General features: G+C 47.8%; 1 protein-coding gene across 5 annotated transcripts in view; it reads left to right on the top strand.

The window, feature by feature from the left end:
* Nucleotides 1-19,784, top strand: part of magi1 (membrane associated guanylate kinase, WW and PDZ domain containing 1) — a 335,163-nt gene that overhangs the window by 292,531 nt on the left and 22,848 nt on the right. For all 5 annotated transcript variants that reach the window (XM_033036663.1, XM_033036662.1, XM_033036661.1 and 2 more), the window contains 3 exons: nt 9,078-9,106; nt 12,611-12,827; nt 15,728-15,819. In XM_033036663.1, the coding sequence (XP_032892554.1) occupies nt 9,078-9,106; nt 12,611-12,827; nt 15,728-15,819 (338 nt within the window). The remainder of the gene's footprint in view (nt 1-9,077; nt 9,107-12,610; nt 12,828-15,727; nt 15,820-19,784) is intronic.

Raw genomic sequence — 19,784 nt, 5'->3', positions numbered from 1 at the left:
GAGCGGAGATGAAAGCAAGCATACATTTTTCACATCCCAATCCCTTGGCAACTATTCTCCTGCCTAGGCTGGGCTGATGCTGCCAGAATATTTGCAACACTCTGGTTTGTTAATAAAACCTAGAACAGCACAGGAACGGGCCCTTCGGCCCACAATGTTTGTGCTGAACGTGATGCCAAGTAAAACTGATCTCATCTGCCTGTAGTCATAGAGTGACACAGCATGGAAACAGGCCCGTCGGCCCAACTTGCCCATACGTCCCAGCTACACTAGTCCCACCTGCCTGCCTTTGGTCCACATCCCTCCAAACCTGTCCCACCCATGTGCATTAACTGGTTCTTAAATGTTGGGATAGTCCCAGCCTCAACTACCCCCTCTGGCAGCTCGTTCCATACACCCATCACCCTTTGTGTGAAAAAGATATCCCTCAGATTGATCCATTGATCCAGAGAAACATAGAAAAATAGATGCAGGAGTAGGCCATTCGGCCCTTTGAGCCAGCACCGCCATTCAATATGATCATGGCTGATCATCCAAAATCAGTACCCCGTTCCTGCTTTTTCCCATATCCCTTGATTCCTTTAACCCTAAGAGATAAATCTAACTCTCTCTTGAAAACATCCAGTGAATTGGCCTCCACTGCCTTCTGTGGCAGACAATTCCACAGACTCACAACTCTCTGTGAGAAAAAGTGTTTCCTCGTCTCCGTTCTAAATGGCCTACCCCTTATTCTTAAACAGTGGCCCCTGGTTCTGGACTCCCCCAACATCGGCAACATGTTTCCTGCCTCTAGGGTGTCCAAGCCCTTAATAATCCTGTTTGGTTCAAAAAAATTCCCTCTCATCCTTCTAAACTCCAGAGTAAACAAGCCTACCCTCTCTGTGCCTCTCATATGTTTGGGGTGTGTGGGTCTATACGTTCCAAGGGGAGATTTCAATCAAGGCAGGCTGGATCTAATGAGTCGGTTTAGCCCGAGAAGCTTCAACCTCACGAGGGAAGAACCACAGAGAGTTTTCTGCTTGCAGTGATTTCTCAGCAACATGCAATTACCTTTATCCGTGTGAGCGTCAACAGACTGAGAACACGAGACTCCACTGGCTACAGAATTGATATCCGGACAAACGCATTGCAGATAATTGGCCAAAAAAATAATAATTTGGACAAATGTCATTTTGTGACATGTCGTCACATTCTGCAGAGGCTGATTGAAGCAGATGCAGCCAAGATTTCCAACTAACTTGGAAAGCAAAGACCAGACCCTGGGTCTAAATGGTGGCTCTTTCAAAAGAACTGTCACAGCATGAATGGTCTTTCATACTCTGATGATTTTTTTAAATCTATTGATCGTAAATCCATCTTGCTGATGCCTGCAAATGGCTGTCGTGTTTGCTGGTGGTCACCATTTTACAAAATCGTTTCAACGTACATGAAAGATCTGAAATGTTTTGTAAACACTTGTGTATTAACGTTTTTTTAGTTTAGAGACACGGTGCGAAAACAGGCCCTTTGGCCCACCGAGTCCACGCCGACCACCGATTCCTGCACACTAAAGGGCCTGTCCCATTTGGGCGTCATTTGCGCGTCATTTACGTGACATCATTTAATGCATAGTGCACGTTGCGCGCGCGCGGTGCGTGTTGACGTAGGCGCGGCGCCCCAGGATTTTGGAATGTACAAAATCGTCGCACGCCATCTGCGTGACGTGCAAATGACGCCCAAGTGGGGCAGGCCCTTAACACTTTCCTGCAAACACACTAGGGACAATTTACAACAACATTTATACCAAGACAATGAATCTACAAACCATGTACGTCTTTGGAGTTTGGGAGGAAACCGGAGATCTCGGCGAAAACCCACGCAGGTCACGGGGAGAAACGTACAAACTCCGTACAGACAGCACCCGTGGTCAGGATCGAACCGGGGTCTCTGGCGCTGTGAGGCAGCAACTCTACCGCTGCGCCACCGTAACTAGTGTCCGATTCAATGAGATTTTTGACCGGTTACTGATTAGTTGTCAAGCTCATGATGACTGAAATGTAGCCTTCTGGACTTCGAGACACAAGGAACTGCAGGCGCAGGAATCAGGAACACAACACAAAGTGCTGGTGGAACTCAGCAGGTCAGACAGCATCTGTGGAGGGAATGGCTCGGTGACATTTTGCGTTGAGATCCTCCTTCAAACTGGACATCTTCTATCGAGTCTTGGTCCCTTTGACAGCTCTTGGCTTATGTTTGGGTATTTGTCATTGTATTTATTGTTGCGTTCATCATTTCTGGAGTACACAGTTTGTGTGCTTCATGTGAGCAAGGGATCTCATCGCGGCCTAGTGTATCTGACAATAGTTTAGTTTAAGACGGACACATGTTGCTGGAGTAACTCAACGGGACAGGCAGCATCTCTAGAGGGAAGGAATGAGTGACAGATGGACAAAACAGCTGGAGGCCGCAGCTCCCATGTTGTTGTCAGGTTCAGACATTATCCCTCTTCAAGTTGGTCGAATGTTAGATGGCACGAATGTGCTCATTTTACCTCAGATAGTTGATTATTTTATCTGCCGAGTTACACAGCCGATCACTGGCTTGAGAAATAGCAAGCACAGGAAACTATGAGTAGAGTGATTGGCCATAAGATCACAAGGCTATAAGATAATGGAGCAGAATTGGGCTATTCAGCCCATCAAGTCTACTCCGCCATTCATTCGTGGCTGATCTATCTTTCCCTACTCAACCCCAGTCTCCTGCCTTCTCCCCATAACTTTTGCTAATCAAGAACTTATTGATCGCCACTTTAAAAATACCTGACGTGTTGGCCTCCATAGCAATTTGTGGCAATGAGTTCCACAGATTCACCACCCTACAGGCCTTTCCAGTGAGGTCAAAAAACAATAAAGGTCAGAATCTGAACTGATATTCCTGGTTTTCATTAACTGTGCTTTAAGTTTTTTTCTGTGTTATTTGTGTTATTTTAATATTGATTAGTTCACTTTAGTTTAGAGATACAGCGCGGAAACAGGCCCTTCGGCCCACTGAGTCCATACTAACCAGCGATCACCGCACAGCAACACTATCCTACACACCAGGGACAATTATTATATTTACATCAAGCCAATTAACCTACAAACCTGTACGTCTTTGGAGTGTGGGAGGACACCGAAGATCTCGCAGAAAACCCACGCAGGTCACGGGGAGAACGTACAAACTCCGTACAGACAGCACCCATAGTCAGGATCGAACCGGGGTCTCTGGCGCTGTAGGGCAGCAACTCTACCGCTGTGCCACCATACCTGCCTTGCAGTTAGGCATATCTTGGATTGGTTTCTCTGGAAAGCCAGAGGTTGATAGGAGCCTGATAGCCGTGTGTAAAATTAAAAGGCGTACAGTAGATAGGGTAGACAGTCAGAACCTTCGCCCAACGTTGGAACTATCAAACGCCACGGGTCAGAGCTTTAAGGTGAGGTCGAGGGTCTCCAATGAGGTAGATGGTGTATGTCTTGGAGAAGTTGCTGCAGAAGCTACAGAGGGAAAATTGGTTCTTTGCCAAACCACCTAGATAAATGCACCTGCACACAGCCAGCACACGCCCTCCACGTCCCAAATAAGGTTCTGCAGGCTTTACTGGAACTAATTCCAATGTGCAGACGCATTGTCACATCTAACGCAGGATACAACTGTACTCCAGCATGTCCCTACCCAAACTGCCTTCCCATTACTCCCTTAATATGTCACTTGAGAGGAATTACACCCAGAGTCAGCAGACAGGATAGAGATGATTTATAGACTTGCATAGACTGTCAAACACCTATAGCCAAATAACATTTCAAATCAGGCTTCCAGCTGTTGCAATCATCTTTTAATAGCACAGATATTATATATAGCACATGAGCCTGTGTGATGCTGTAAACTCCAGACTTATACAATTAACAATGGTAATAGCTTGGCTTCTCCAAGTACAGAGCTCTGGCATTGAGTGGAATCCTGTCACGATCTCTATCTGGAGTTGCGTCGTGCTTTCAGTGGTGTCTGCCAGGATCCAGGAGGAACTATTAACTATGCACTGTTAGGGGAGTCAGTCTACCCCATGACAGAAGGGCGAGGAGTTATACAGTTTGATAGCCACAGGGGGAAAAAATCCAATATCCAGACTGTACGTGATTACGATCTAGTCGTCCACAGTGTATAGATACAGGATATAGGGAATAACGTTTAGTGCAAGATAAAGTCCAACAAAAGATAGTTCAGCTACAATGCAGTAAGTCAGCAGTGTTCTCAAGTTGGTGGGAGGATGGTTCAGTTGCCCGATAACAGCTGGGAAGGAACTGTCCCTGAATCTGGAGGTGTGCGTTCGTTTTCACACTTCTATACCTTTTCTGCCCGATGGGAGAGGGGAGAAGAGGGAGTGGCCGGGGTGAGCCTGCTCCTTGATTGTGCTGCTGGTTTGTGAAGTGTGGATGGAGTCAATGGAAAGGAGGTGCGTTTCCTTGATGGTCTGGGCTGCGTCCACAATTCTCTGCCATTTTTTGCGGTCTTGGATGGAGCTGCAAGATCAAGTGTACAGCACAAGAACAGGCCCTTCGGCCCACAATGTCTGTGCCGAACATCATGCCAGGACCACCTTTATTTACATGCGCATAATCCATATCTCTCCATTCCTTGCATGTCCATGTACCTATCCAAATGTTTCTTTAGTGCCACTATCGTATGTGCCTCAACTATCACTCCGAGCAGCGTGTTCCAGGCACTCGCCACCCTCTGTGTAAAATAAAAGATGCCCCCACATCTCCTTTAAGCTTTGCCCCTCTCACCTTAAAGCCATGCTGGTGCTGGCCAGATACAATTGTGGCATTTAAGAGGCTTTTGGGTGGACACATGGAAATGGGGGGATGCGGAATATGTGCAGGCAGATAAGAGTTTGATTTGGCATCAAGACATTGTGGGCCGAAGGGCCTGCTCCTGTGCTATGGTGTTCTATATAACAACAAGGAACTGCAGATGCTGGTTTATATCAAAGATTTCCACAAAGTGCTGGAGTAACTCAGTGGTTCAAAATGGACAGGTGACGTTTCAGGTTGGGACCCTTCTTCAGTTTTTTTAAGTTTTAGTGATACTTGCGCGGAAACAGGCCCTTCGCCCACCGGGTCCGCGCCGACCTGCAATCCCCGCACATTAACACTACCTGGGACATTTTTTACATTTACCATTCCAATTTATCTATATGCCTGTATGTCTTTGGAGTGTGGGAGGAAATCAAAGGTCTCGGAGAAAACCCGCGCAGGTCACGGGGAAAACGTGCAAACTCTGTGCAGACAGCGCCCGTAGTTGGGATCGAACCCGGGTCTCAAGCGCTGTAAGGCAGCGACTCTATCGCTGCGCCATAATCAGACTGATTGTTGAGGGGAAGGGAAGGGGGTGGGGGTGGCTGTAAGCAAGAAAAGACCAGGGCTGGCAACAGACCTCAGGCAGGGAGATTCCCCGATAGGCCAATTGCTGGCAAGAGGGATAATTCATTGCGATCTGTGGAACTGGTTAATCAACATTTAGTGGAGGAAGGGGAGGAGGGGGGCGGGAGGGGGGGGGTGGGGGAGGTGAAGGGAGGATTGGTTCAGAAGGGTCACAAAACGTCACCCATTTCTTCCCTCCAGAGATGCTGCCTGACCCCGCTGAGTTACTCCAGCATTTTATGGCCAGCGTATGTGTACTTCATGTTCGCTGTGACTATCTTTGGAGCCAATGGGCTATTATTTGGAGAACTCTCATGTGTTGCAATTCTCTACCGCATGGTATAACTTCAGGAGGAATGATGATTTATGCAGCCATAGGTTATTATGCTACGTTTGAGCAAGTTATTGGGGGAGAATGTTTGAGTAATAAATAGAAATGATCTGGAGAAATTAAAGGAATTTGATTTGTTGCCCATTGAGCAGGTAGCTGGGGGAGCTGCTGCCTCACAGCGCCGGGGTTCCATCCTGACCTCGGGTCTGTGCCGTCTGTGTGGAGTTTGCACGTTCTCCGGAGATGCTGCCTGTCCCCCTGAGTTACTCCAGCATTTTTGTATCTTCGGCACAAACCAGCATCTGCAATTCCTTCCTACCCCACCCCCCGTGACCACGTGGGTTTTCTCCGGGCGCTCCGGGTTTCCTCCCACTTCCCAAAGCCGTGCGGGTTTGAGGGTCAATTGGCCTCCGTAAAATTGGCCCCACTTTGTAAAACTGTCCACACTGTGTAAAGATGTGCAGGTGGTTTCGAAGGTTCTATATTAGTCACATACACCAATTGGTGTAGTGAAAGGTGTATTGCCATTACAGCACATAAAAAAAAGAATACAACATAACAATAATAAAGAGATTTAAACATAAAAAGCATCCCCCCACAATGGTTCCCATTATGAGGGAAGGCATAATGTCCAGTCCCCATCCCCATGTCCACCCATAGTCGGGCCTATTAAGGCCTCCGCAGTCGCCTTCACGGAGGCCCGATGTTCCAGGCCGTTCTCGCCGGATGATGGTGCTCCGGCGTCGGGAGAATCCTCTAAGCAGGTGGTGGATGCGGGAGTGGGATAACAACGTATATATGGACTGGCCATCCTTCAATGGTTGGGCATGGAGTCGATGGGCTGAAGGGCCTGTTTCCAACCTGCGTCCCTCAAACTACAAATTAAAACTAAATTTATCTCCGGCATTTTGCGTCTGTCTTCGGTGTAAACCAGCATCTGCAGCTCCTTCTTACACATCTCTCCTGCAACGGGGGCAACCGGAACTGCACGCAATATTCCAAACTTGACATCGTTTTAATTTAATTTCCCAAAGTCTTTGTACTCGGAGCTGGAGAGGTTTCTGCTTCTGCTGCAGAATCTGTGTGTCACGCTGACTGGTTTCGACTGTGGGGCTGGAGGCTGTGATTGAAAACTCGGCAGGGCCCACGTACCAGGGAGACCGCTCGCAGCAATCTAATCTGATCAGACGCCTGGTACAGATTTAAACACGGAGATTCGCGCCCACTCAACAAATCTCGATCATTTCCTTTGGTATACTTGGAATGTTGCGTGCAGTTTTGGTTGCCCCCATTGCCGGAAAGATGTGTTGGAAGGAACTGCATTGAAGATTGACACAAAGTGCTGGAGTAACTCAGCGGGCCAGAGAAGGAATGGGTGACGTTTCGAGTCGAGACTCTTCTTCAGACGGAAAGATGTGGAGAGGAGGTTTACCAGGATGCTGTCTGGATTAGAGGGAGAGTTCGGATAGACTTGGATTGTTTTCTCTGGAACGTTGGAGGCTGCGGGGAAACTTGACAGAAGTTTGTAAAATGGTGACAGGCATAGATAGGGTAGACAGTCAGAACCCATTAAACCAAGGTGGAAATGTTCAACACTAGAGGGCGTAGCTATAAGGTGAGAGGGGGGAAAGTTTAATGGAGATGTGTGGGGCATGTTTTTTTACACAGAGAGTGTTGGGAGCCTGGAACGCACTGCCTGGGGGTGGTGGTGGAGGCAGATACGATAGTGGTGTTTAAAAGGCATTTGGATAAGCATTGAGAAATATGCAGGAAAGGGTTGGATGTGGTTCAGGTGCATGCAGCTAAGAGTTGGTCTTGGCATCATGTTCAGCATTGACATTGTGGGCAGAAGGGCCTGTTCATGTGCTGTACTGTTCTATGTTCTATTTCCACCACGCTGAAGCACTTTCTACGATGTCGCAGCGGTAGAGTCGCTGCCTTACAGCGCTTGCAGCACCTGAGACCCGGGTTCGATCCCGACTACGGGTGCTGTCTGTACGGAGTTTGTACGTTCTCCCCGTGACCTGCGTGAGTTTGCGCCGAGATCTTCGGTATCCTCCCACACTCCAAAGACATACAATTTGTAGGTTAGGTACACAAAATTGCTGGAGGAACTCAGCAGGTGATGCTGCTGCACCCGCTGAGTTCCTCCAGCAATTTTGTGTACCTTCGATATTCCAGCATGTGCAGTTCCCTTTTGAACAATTTGTAGGTTAATTGGCTTGAGGTAAATGTGAAAATTGTCCCTGGTGGGTGTAGGTTAGTGTTAGTGTGCGGGGATCGCTGGTCGGCGTGGACCTGGTGGGCCGCAGGGCCTGTTTCCGCGCCCTATCTCCAAGCTAAACTAAGCTAAGCTACTTGCCCCTGCTAGTAAACCTAAAGGAAAACTGAAATGTAAAACTGAAAGCGGCAAATATTCAACGGTTTCAAAGGTATTTTCCTGTCACGTGTACCAATTAAGGTACAGTGATATTGGAATTTCCACACAGCTATACGGAATAAAAAGCAACAAGACACACAACTACATAAAAGTTAACATAAACATCCACCACAGTGGATTCCCCACATTCCTCACTGTGATGGAAGGCAATCTTCTTCCCTCTTTATTCTCCCGCGGTTGGGGCAGTCCAAGCTCCAGCGATCGGGGCGGTCCAAGCTCCCGCGGTCTGGAGCTCCTGAAGTCGGCCTCCAACCAAGGGCCGCCTGTTGGCAGCGTAGGAAGGAACTGCAGATGCTGGTTTAAATCGAAGATAGATACAAAATGCAGGAGTAACTCACATTCCTGTTGGTAGTAATTGTTAATAATCGTCTGTATTTAAATGGAGACACAAGGAACTGCAAATGCCGGAATCTTGAGTCTGAAACCCACAATGCTGGCGAAACCCTGTGGGTCAGGCAGAGGAGACCAGTTTCATTAACCCAAGCGACTATTTGCGTGCCAGCCACAGAAGCAGATCTACAAGCTCATATTACAATCGCTCCACACACTTAAACGCCATTCCTACAGCAACATTGCTTACTTTAACTATGGTCTTCTTAAACTCCTTTCAGATATGTCCTTACTGTAGATGGGTCGGTTGTGATCATGTACTGTCTTTCTGCTGACTGGTTAGCACGCAACAAAAGCTTTTCACTGTACCTCGTTAAACTGACTTGAACTGAAGTGATTTAATTTGGCATAATGTTCGGCACCAACATTGTGGGCCGAAGGGCCTGTTCCTGTGCTGTATTGTTCTATGTTCTTTTTAACGTTTTGTTATTGCTGAATCTTGATTGCATTTTCTTTTTGTTTTTTTGCCCTGTCACAGGACCACTTCCCAAGAAAAGCCCCAAGTCGGTAAGTTTAATGTGTGGGGAGGAACTGCAGATGCTGCTTCAAACCAAAGATAGGCACAACATGGTGGAGTAACTCAGCGGGGCAGGCAGCATCTCTGGAGAGAAGGAATGGGTGACGTTTCGAAAGGATGCCTTTCCCGTGACTTTCAGTCTGAAGAAGGGTCTCGACCCGAAACATCACCCTTTCCTTTTCTCCAGAGATGCTGCCTGTCCCGCTGAGTTACTCCAGCATTTTGTGTCTACCTATCGATAGTTACAGAGACGTGCCCTACAGGTTTACATGATAGAATGTTTCGGAGAGATCAATGACCCCATTAAAACAATTGGAAAGATTTTGAGATCTAAAATACCAAATACTTTCTTGTAAAATGGTTGAAAAATAATGTCACCGTTTGTATCCCTTCATTATCACCTCGTCCCCAGCCAACAATGGACCATTGTGGGCTCTACCTTTCCTGAGTCATCGATGCCGGCTCTGCTTTGTTCTGTACCTTCCTGTACATCTAGCATCCCACTCTCTGGTTCTCAGTCTGCTGAAGGGGTCTCGACCAGAGGCGTCACCCTTTCCTTCCCTCCAGAGATGCTGCCTGTCCCGCTGAGTTACCCCAGCATTTTGTCTCTATCTTTGGTAAGTTTAATGCTGGCCCAAAGTCTCCCTTTGTCCATTCATGAAGGAGATGCCCTCTGCCTGCCTTTGCTTCACCCTCCTGTTCACTTCCCTGTACGAATTTCCCCCGAGACAGTAGCTGTTTCTCTGCCTCAGAGACAATAACAGGCAGCGGTAGAACTGCTGTCTCACAGCGCCAGAGACCCGGGTTCGATCCTGACTACGGGTGCTGTTTGTACGTTCTGCCCGTGACCCCGCGTGGGTTTTCTCCGGATGCTCCGGTTTCCTCCCACACTCCAAAGATCCATAGACATGCAGGTTTGTAGGATAATTGGCTTTGGTAAATCTTAAATTGTCCCTCGTGTATAGATAGGATAGTGCTTGCGTGTGTGATGATCACTGGTCAGCTGGTCGAAAACAGGCCCTTCGGCCCACTGAGTCCGCTCCAACCAGCGATTCCCGCAAATTAACACTATCCTACACACTCTTGGGACAATGTTTTTACATTTTATACCAAGCCAATTAACCTGCAAACCTGTACGTCTTTGGTGTTTCTTGTGGACATCCCTCGTTTACTTTACTGTTTAGATTTCACCGCAAAATAAAGAACTGACAATAAGTAAATTTGTAAATAAAGGGGCTGTTCCACTGCGGCGACCTAATTGGCGAGTTTAAAAGAGCTTAGGAGAGTTTGAAAAAAGTTATGTTGAAGACCTCCTTCGACTATGTTGAAGACTATCTACGACTATCTTCAACTACCTTCGACTACCTTAGACTACCCTCGATTACCTACGACTAACATGCCGACCTGCTACGACCTACTTCGACTAAACCTACGAGTCAAAAAAATATAGATTTTTTTCCATGGCAACCTTTTTTTACTCGTGGGCATTTTTCAGCATGTTGAAAAATACGCCGCGACCTAGCTGAGGCCTCGAGTACGCGGGGACTACTCTCGAGCATGAAGGAGAGTTACAAAGACCTCCTACGACTTCGTGTCGACCATGCTGCGAGTATATAATCTAGCAACATAATTTCCTCAAACTCAACAGCGATAAGACAGAATTCCTCCTCATAGGCTCCAAAGCCACACTCAGCAAAATCAATAACCCCACTCTCACCGTCGACGGCACCACTGTCTCCCCATCTCCCCAGGCCCGCAACCTTGGCGTGATCTTTGATTCCACCCTCTCCCTTGAGCCTCACATCCGCCATGTCATTAAAACCTCCTTCTTTCATCTCCGCAACATCGCCAAACTCAGACCCTCTCTCACACCGCCTGCTGCTGAAAGACTCATCCATGCCTTCATCTCCTCCCGACTGGACTATTGCAACTCACTTCTCCTTGGCATCAGCTCCACCTACATCAACCGACTCCAACTGGTCCAGAACGCAGCCGCCCGACTCATCACCCACACCAAATCCTGGCATCACATCACTCCAGTCCTCAAAAAACTTCACTGGCTTCCCATCTCCCACCGGATCACCTACAAAATCCTGGTCCTCACCTACAAAGCCCTCCACCATCTGGCCCCCACATATCTCACTGACCTCCTCTCCCCCTACCAACCCTCACGGTCCCTCAGATCCACATCAGCCGGTCTCCTCTCCATCCACAAGTCCAACCTCCGCAGTTTTGGGGACAGAGCCTTCTCCAGGGCAGCTCCCAGGCTCTGGAACTCCCTCCCCCAACTGATCCGCAATTCCGTGTCCCTCCCCATCTTCCAGTCCCGCCTCAAGACCCATCTCTTCACCTCTGCCTATCCTTAGCCCCACGTCCCCGTCCCTTTTCATCTGTGCATTAATTGCCTCATATTGTGTTTTGTATTGAATTCTGTCTTTACTTTGTGTACTAGTCATGTCTCTACTATTTATTTCATTCCCCTTACATGTTTTTCCTATACATGCTCAATTTTTGTAAGGTGTCCTTGAGACTCTTGAAAGGCGCCCATAAATAAAATGTAATATTATTATTATGAGTCGAGGGCAAACTCGCCAGAACTCGCGGATTAGGTTGCCGCAGTGGGACAGCCCCTTAAGTAAAAGAGTTTGCCTCCTCCTCAGCCCGCAAGACCATCCTGGAATAGTTAATGAAGGTTGGAAGGCAACACTGATGAACGTCACTCGGGGGCCACTCCGATGTCAGGTTGCGTTAGAACTGTGAAGGAGAGGCATGGTTGCACTCACCATCAAATTTGAGAGACGTCAGCCTACCTAGGATCCCCTTCGCTGGAAAACAAAAGTCTAGTTTTGTTTCTAGTTTAGAGATGCAGCGCGGAAACAGGCCCAGGCTCGGCCCACCGATCCCGTGCCGACCGGCGGTCCCCGCGTGCTAACACTACCCAACACACACACACACACTGAGGACAATTTACAATTCTCAACCAAAGGCAATTAGCACGTCTTCGGAGTGTGGGACGAAACCGGAGCACCCGGAGAAAACCCATGCTGGTCCCGGGGAGAACGTACAAACTCCGTACAGGCAGCACTCGTGGTCAGGATCGAACCCGGGTCTCTGGCGCTGTGAGGCAGCAACTCTACCGCTGCACCATCGGTATATAAGCACCCTCATGATTTGCCTCTTGATATATTCCAAGTCCTCTGCTTTTATTTTAACACTGATATAAAGTGTGTCACCTGTTTTCCAGTCGTTAGAAGTATGTGATTGCTTTAATAATCCGGGTTGGCATAGCTTCTTATTTTCATTTCCTCCTTTGGATTTTGATTATTTGTTCATTCTCGCGACGAGCTGCCTTAAAAGCATTGTTCGTCGTGGTAAACAACTTAACTTTGAGAGCCGGCTCTCTGCTCCCTCTCAAAATGGGGAGCATTGTGTATCTATTGCCCGGCTTGGCTGGAAAGCCAGAGTTGACCTTCTGTTCTATTGAATAATCGCAGCAGGCACTGGAAAGGAAAGACAGCCAGAACAGCTCTCATCACAGCGTCTCCAGCCAGCGCAGTACACACACTGCCTCACCCGTACTGGGAGTTCCTCCCCTGCCCGACTACCCAGCCAGCGAGGCTCCGACACTCGACCAGACGGATATCTCCGGACAAAGGAAGCCAGACCCGTTTAAAATCTGGGCCCAGTCTCGAAGCATGTACGAAAGTCGACGTGAGTACCAATCGAAACCTCCCCGACTGCTTTCCCCGTCCTCCTGATTAATTTTACTGTTTGCATGCCTCGTTGTCACCTTCCCCTCAGCCAACAACGTACCATTCTGCATCCCCTCGATGTGTGTGGGAAAGAACCGCAGATGAGTTGTGTGGGAAGGAACTGAAGATAGGCACAAAATGCTGGAGTAACTCAGCGGGACTGTCTGAAGAAGGGTCTCGACCCGAAACATCAGCCATTCCTTCTGTCCAGAGATGCTGCCTGTCCCGCTGAGTTACTCCCAGCATTTTAGCCCGCTGCATTTTAGATAGACTCATCTATCCAAGGAACTGCAGATGCTGGGTTACGACGAAGATAGACACAAAGGTCAGGCAGCATCTCCGGAGAGAAGGAGTTGGTGACAAATCTACATTCCCTTGATCATCATCTGCTTTGATCGATTGTTTTCACACCTTACCCTTCCACATATCTCGAGTCTCCCTCTCCCCTGACTCAGTCTGAGGAAGGGTCTGGACCCAAAACGTCACCCATTCCTTCCCTCCGGAGATGCCGCCTGCCCGCTGAGTTACTCCAGCATCTTGTGTCTATCTTTGGAACTCCTCACATCTCTTCCTTCATATCCCACGACTACACTGCCAGAAATCTAACTGTAATAAGTGAAATACTGAGTGGAATGGGGCAATGGGTGATGTTTCAGGTCGAGACCCTTCTTCAGACTGATTGTGGGGTGGGGTGTGGGGGGGAGGGAGAAGAAAGCAGGAAGAGGGGAGTAGCTGGAGAAAGCGTGGCAGGTCATCGTTGGACACAGGCAAGGGTTGTTCTTTTGATGGGCAGATGGTTGCAACAAAGCCCAGAGATAAAAACAGAAGGTGTGAGAGAGGATTGAAGAGTTGGTCAGAATTAGTGAAGCCAGAAGGAGGAAAGTGGTGGGGGGGGGGGAAATGGGCGGATGGGAAGAAATAGAGGGGAGACAAAGGATGGGGAAGAAAGGATGGGAGGGAGGGGGAGGGGGGGATGGAGGGAAAAGGGAGTGGTGCGGAGAAAGGCGGGTGGTGTTTGAAGAATTGGTGGATTCAATGATCATACCATTGGATTGTAAACTGCCCAAGTAGAACATGAGGTGAGTTTGGCAAGTGTTTATGAGTTCATGAATTCATACGTTATAGGAGCAGAATTAAACAAATTCAGCCTAAAGAGGCTTAACTCTGATTGAGATTGGATTTAATGGTCTGTTTTGTGGATTTGTTTTGGGATTGTCGTTGCTATTCCCTATGATCCCAGATTATATTGAATGGGAATACTCAAAGGCTCATAAACTCATGTGATAGGAGCAGAATTAGGCCATTCAGCCCAGTGAGCCTTCAATCACGGTTGACCTATCTTCTCCTCGCAACCCCATTCTCCTGCCTTCCCCTCATAGCCCCTGTCACTAGGGTTGCCAACTGTCCCGTATTAGCCAGGACATCCCGTATTTTGGGCTAAATTGGTTTATCCTGTACTTGACCGCCCTTGTCCCGTATTTGACTGCTACCACTCGGGCCAAGGGGACTGTGTCCGGCCCCGCCTCACCCGTCCCGACGTAGTGCAGCCCATGGAGTGCAGCAGCAGCAGCAGCCTCGCCCGAGGCCCCGTTTGGCGGCAGCCCGGCCAGCTGTCTGACCTTCGGACCTTCGCTTAACGCCGACACCACCACCATGATGGCCGATCATCGGTTCATGAGTTGGATGGGGAGACGGACTTTGCGCGCCTGGACCAAAACTCCTCAGCTGGCCCGCCGGCTGGGCTTTGTGTGCAGTCCAGCACCCGGGCCCAACTCATCATTCACCCAGCCACGGCCGAGTCAGTCAACGAATTGCCGTCGGGAATTTGTCCCGTATTTTGACCTTTTGTCCCTTATTTGGGAGTGAGAAAGTTGCCGACCCTGCTTGACACCCGCACTGATTAAGTTTAGCTTCTCTGGAAGAAGTTTCTAATCGTGGCCCCCTACAGTTGGATTAGTTGTAAATGGTGAAACGCACCGGCTCATCCTCCTTTTATTCTGATGCTCTGACCTCTGGTCCTAGACTCTCCCGCTATTGTAAACATCCTCTCTGCATCCACCCTATCCAGGAATTTAGTCCGTGCGACCATTGCCACGATTTGCCACGAGGCTGTTGTGATATATTGTGATACGATCGAACCACAGACTGAGATGCTGGCCGAAAATCAATTGGAGATGGCCATACCAATTCAAACAATGGGACCCTCTAATTTAACATTGTCATTTGCTGAGCACCTTTACAGCTGGTAAACTATCAGGCATCGTACAAGACACTCTCTCTGCCCATTGGACTTCACTGGCTTTGTCTTACTTTAAATGTTATTCCCTTATCATGTATCTGTACACTGCGAATGGCTCGATTGTAAACATGTATTGTCTTTCCGCTGACTGGTCAGTAGGCAACAAAAAGCTTTTTACACTGTACTGCTGTACATGTGACAATAAACTAAACTGAACTGAAACTGTTGTTAATAGAGTCAAAGACTCTTAGAGCGTGGAAACAGGCCCTTCGGCCCAACTTGCCCACACTGGCCAACATGTCTATTCTGCACTAGTCCCACCTGCCTGCAGATGGGACTTGTTGGCCAGTGTGGGCCTATAGTCTGAAGAAGGGTTTCGGCCCAAAACATTGCCTATCTCCTTCGCTCCATAAATGCTGCTGCACCTGCTGAGTTTCTCCAGCATTTTTGTGTCCCTCAGCCTGTTCTCTCCATGTACCTGCCTAAATGTTTCTTAAATGGAAATGTAATTATTAATGGGAAAAAAATGGATTTCTATTTTGCTTTCACGGGTGTATGTTGACTTGAAATTGTTTTTTTTTCCTCCCCCCCCCCCCCCCCCACCCCCTCCCCCCCTGCAGTTCCTGATTACCAGGAGCAAGATATTTTCCTCTGGAGAAAGGAAACTGGATTTGGATTTCGGATCCTCGGTGGGAATGAGCCGGGGGAGCCTGTGAGTAATTGAAGAAGGTTGGGTGTGAATCCACGTTGTACGATACGATATTCAGGCTTCCATGCCAGCATTGCAGGAGAAAAAGGATAGGTGACATTTTGAGTCGGGACACTTCCGATCCAAAACGTCACCCATCCTTTTTCTCCAAATTAACTGCCTGACCCCCCGCCGAGTTACTCCGGCACTTTGTGTCCACCTTCTGTATGAAGCTGATTTAGTTGTGCCAACCTTACCATTTCAAAATAGCACGGCAATGATTTCATTTAATAAACAGCACACCACATCGTTCTATATTGTACGATATGCAGGGAAGACACGTGAATTGGTATCAATTTATTCCGGAGAGCCTCACTTTATGGGAGAAGTGATTGTCTCAAACATAACACATTCTCTCCTCCGTGTTAGCTGATAATAAATTAGACGTTCTGCATTTCCTGAAGTGGATCAACACTGCTCTGAATGCCAAGTTAGACGGTGTGCCAACTGAAGAAGTTTTTAAAGGCAGGACTCTTTCCTCTGCCTCGGCCTCAGTTGTGCTTTGCATCAAAATCACTCTCTTCCTTGTCTGGAAACTCAAGATGTGATCCAAACTTCACAGGGAGTAGTGAACAGTTCCACTTCCTTTAACTGACAAAGGGTCTCTTAACAGACAGCATCTCTTATCCTTTAAGTGCAAGAGTTAAATAACGTTCAAGATACTTTTGTTATAAAGTCCGGCGGTAAATTGGGTGTCACGGTGGCGCAGCGGTAGAGTTGCTGCCTTCCAGCGCTTACGGCGCCAGTGACCCGTGTTCGATCCCGACTACGGGTGCTGTCTGTACGGAGTTTGTGCGTTCTCCCCGTGACCTGCGTGGGTTTTCTCCGAGATCTTCGGTTTCCTCCCACACTCCAAAGACGTGCAGGTTTGTAGGTTAATTGGCTCGGGGTAAATGCGTGTGTAGGATTGTGTCAATGTGGCGGGATTGCTGGTCGGTGCGGGCCTGTTTCCGCGCTGTATCTCTAGAACGATTAAACAAAAAACTAAAATTGAAAATCAAAAAGAAGTGGAACCAAAGCCCGAGACAAAGGGTTTAAGAAGGGTTTCGGGCCGAAACGTTGCCTATTTCCTTCGCTCCATAGATGCTGCTGCACCCGCTGAGTTTCTCCAGCACTTTTGTCTAACTGAGACAAAGGTCCGTCCAGCAACGGCATGACCACAATGGTAAGCGGTTGTGTCCCACCACAATGCAGAAAACTGCCCTTTGGCATGAGAAAAGGTACAGGAGTGATTCACAAGATGTTGCTGGGGATTTATAGTTCTAAGGAGAGGTTGGTTCAATGGCTCAATGTTTCTTCTCATTGGGACAAAGCAGTATGAAGGGAGATTTAATTGAAGTGTTTTAACATTGTGAGAGACATGGACAGGGTAATATAGTCTTTTGCAAGTTGGTTAGTATGCAGGGAGATAGAATTAGGTTAATTGGTAGAAGGTTAATGGGAGACTGAGAAAAAAGATCATTTCACTCAAAAAGTGAGATGAATGAAGGGTTATGGGCCTGTCCCACTTTGGCGATTTTTTTTCGACGACTGCCGGCCCCCCCCCCCCCCACGACAATGTCTACGACAACATCTACAACAACCTACCTCCTAGTCGACGCCAAGCTATGGTAAGCTACCATCAACTGCCGACCCATTAGGACGTCCACCTACGACCACCTTTGTCCAAGCTACGACAAGGTAAGACAATCCAGTCAACAAGGTTGACGTAGGTAGTCGCCAATGGAATTCACCAAAGTCAGCAACGGCGGCAACCTACGTCGTCCTGGCGACAGCGCTTACGTCAGGCTACGATCGTTGGCGCCAAGCCCACGGGCGTCGACTGTCGCCGAAAAGTTTTGAACATTTCAAAATCCAGCGCCGACCAGAAAAAAGGGGTGACTCTTTGGGCGACTGAGGAGACCATATGGGCGACACCCCGGCAACCATGTGGCAACAGCTTAGTCGCCGGTAGACGTCTTAAAAATCACCCAAGTGGTACAGCGGCATTAGTGTTTAGAGATACAGCGTGGAAACGGGTCCTTTGGCCCACCGAGTCCATGCCGACCATCGATCCCCAGTGCACTAGTTCCATGCTATTCCACTCTACCCGCTCAATGTAATTTACAGAAGCCAATTAACCTCCAAACCCAATGTAATAAAAAGGAACTGCAGACGCTAGTTTGTACCAAAAATGGACATAAATGCTGGAGTAACTTGGCGGGTCAGGCAACATCTCTGGGGAAAATGGATATGTGGCCATCAGTCTGAAGGGTCCCGACGTGAAACGTCACCTATTTATTTTCTACAGAGATGCGGGTCCAGCATTTAGTATCTACCTATTAACCTGTACGTCTGTAGAATGTGGGAGGAAACCGGAACAGCCAGAGGGAAGTCGTACGGTCACAGGGAGAACGTATAATCTCTGTACAGACAGCACCCGTTGTCAGGATCGAACCCGGGTCTCTGGCGCTGTAAGGCAGCAAATTCTACCACTGCGCCACCTTGTGAATCTGAAATGTACGAAGAGGATATTGGGGGCAAGAACTCTGCACAATTGGAAAAGGTTCATAAGTTCATAGTTGATAGGAGCAGAGTTAGGCCATTCGGGGGTTATGGGGATAAGGCAGGAGAATGGGGTTAAGAGTGAGAGATAGATCAGCCAAGTTCTTCTTGCGTAAGGCGTGCGCAGCCTAAAGTTGTCGGTCAACTTGTTCTATTTGATCTATTTGTTTGTGCACGGTGGGTTAATTGCATTCGTCGAAACATGGCACACCACGTGAATGTTGCAATCGCCATGATCAAATGACGGGGGTAGACATGATGGGCCGAATAGCCTAATTCTGCTCTTATCAAGTATGAACTTATGAAAATATTTTCAATATCAATCTAAATTTTATTTTTTCTTCACATGTTTAAAACTGTACAACATTCCAGTTTGAAGATCATTTGCAACAGTTGAATGACGATTCCTCTTTGTCGTCAGCCTTTGATGTAACAAATTCTCCACCATGCGTCTGTTGTTTCATTCTAATCCCTGTGAGAGTTTTAAAGGGCTCATTTGCACATCGCAGTGGTGTAAACAAGCAGATTATGTTTATGTGGCGTCTTCTCACCGTGGCTCAACTGCAAAAATATGTCTATGTTGGTAATTTTGATGATTTATGCTCTCAAAAAATGCGATTGGATGCCAAAGAACTTCTCACACTGACACAATTCCCCATTTATACCTTTGAATTTAGACAAAATGCAAAGAATCATTCAAGGTAATCTCCCTTTCCTGTAGGATTCACATTTTTAATTGTTGTTTACTCTGGTGAAAGCTAATTGCTAATCGAGATACGCGGTAAAACAAAAGACAGGATTTGCACCAGTTTTGTGCGGATAGCGATTGACGCCACTGGGCCTGTACTCGCTGGAGTTTAGAAGAATGACGGGGGGGCCTCAGTGAAAGGTACAGAATTAGTGAAAGGCTTGGATGTTTACACTATGGGAGCGTTTACGAATAGAGGCCACAGCCTCAGAATTAAAGGACGTTCTTTTAGGAAGGAGATGAGGACGAATTTCTTTAGTCAGAGGGTGGTGAATCTGTGGAATTCTTTGCCACAGATACTGAGGAGGCCAAGTCAGTGGATATATTTACGGCAGAGGTAGATAGATTCTTGATTAGTACGGGTGTCAGAGAATATGGGGAGAAGGCAGGGGAATTGGAGTTAGGAGGGAGAGATAGATCAGCCACGATGGAATGGCGGAGTTGTCTTGATGGGCCGAATGGACTAATTCTGCTCCTATCACTTATGACTTTATGAACAGACTCGAATACACTGAAGTCTGGTATCTCTATATGGCTCTAGGTTTGGACACGCTAGAGGCTGGAAACATGTTCCCGATGTTGGGGGAGTCCAGAACCAGGGGCCACAGTTTAAGAATAAGGAGTAAGCCGTTTAGAA

The sequence above is a fragment of the Amblyraja radiata genome, chromosome 18 (genome assembly GCF_010909765.2).
Source record: "Amblyraja radiata isolate CabotCenter1 chromosome 18, sAmbRad1.1.pri, whole genome shotgun sequence".
Lineage (NCBI taxonomy): Eukaryota > Metazoa > Chordata > Chondrichthyes > Rajiformes > Rajidae > Amblyraja > Amblyraja radiata.
The sequence above is the reverse complement of the archived record's forward strand: the minus strand, read 5'-3'. Positions and strand labels throughout refer to the sequence as shown.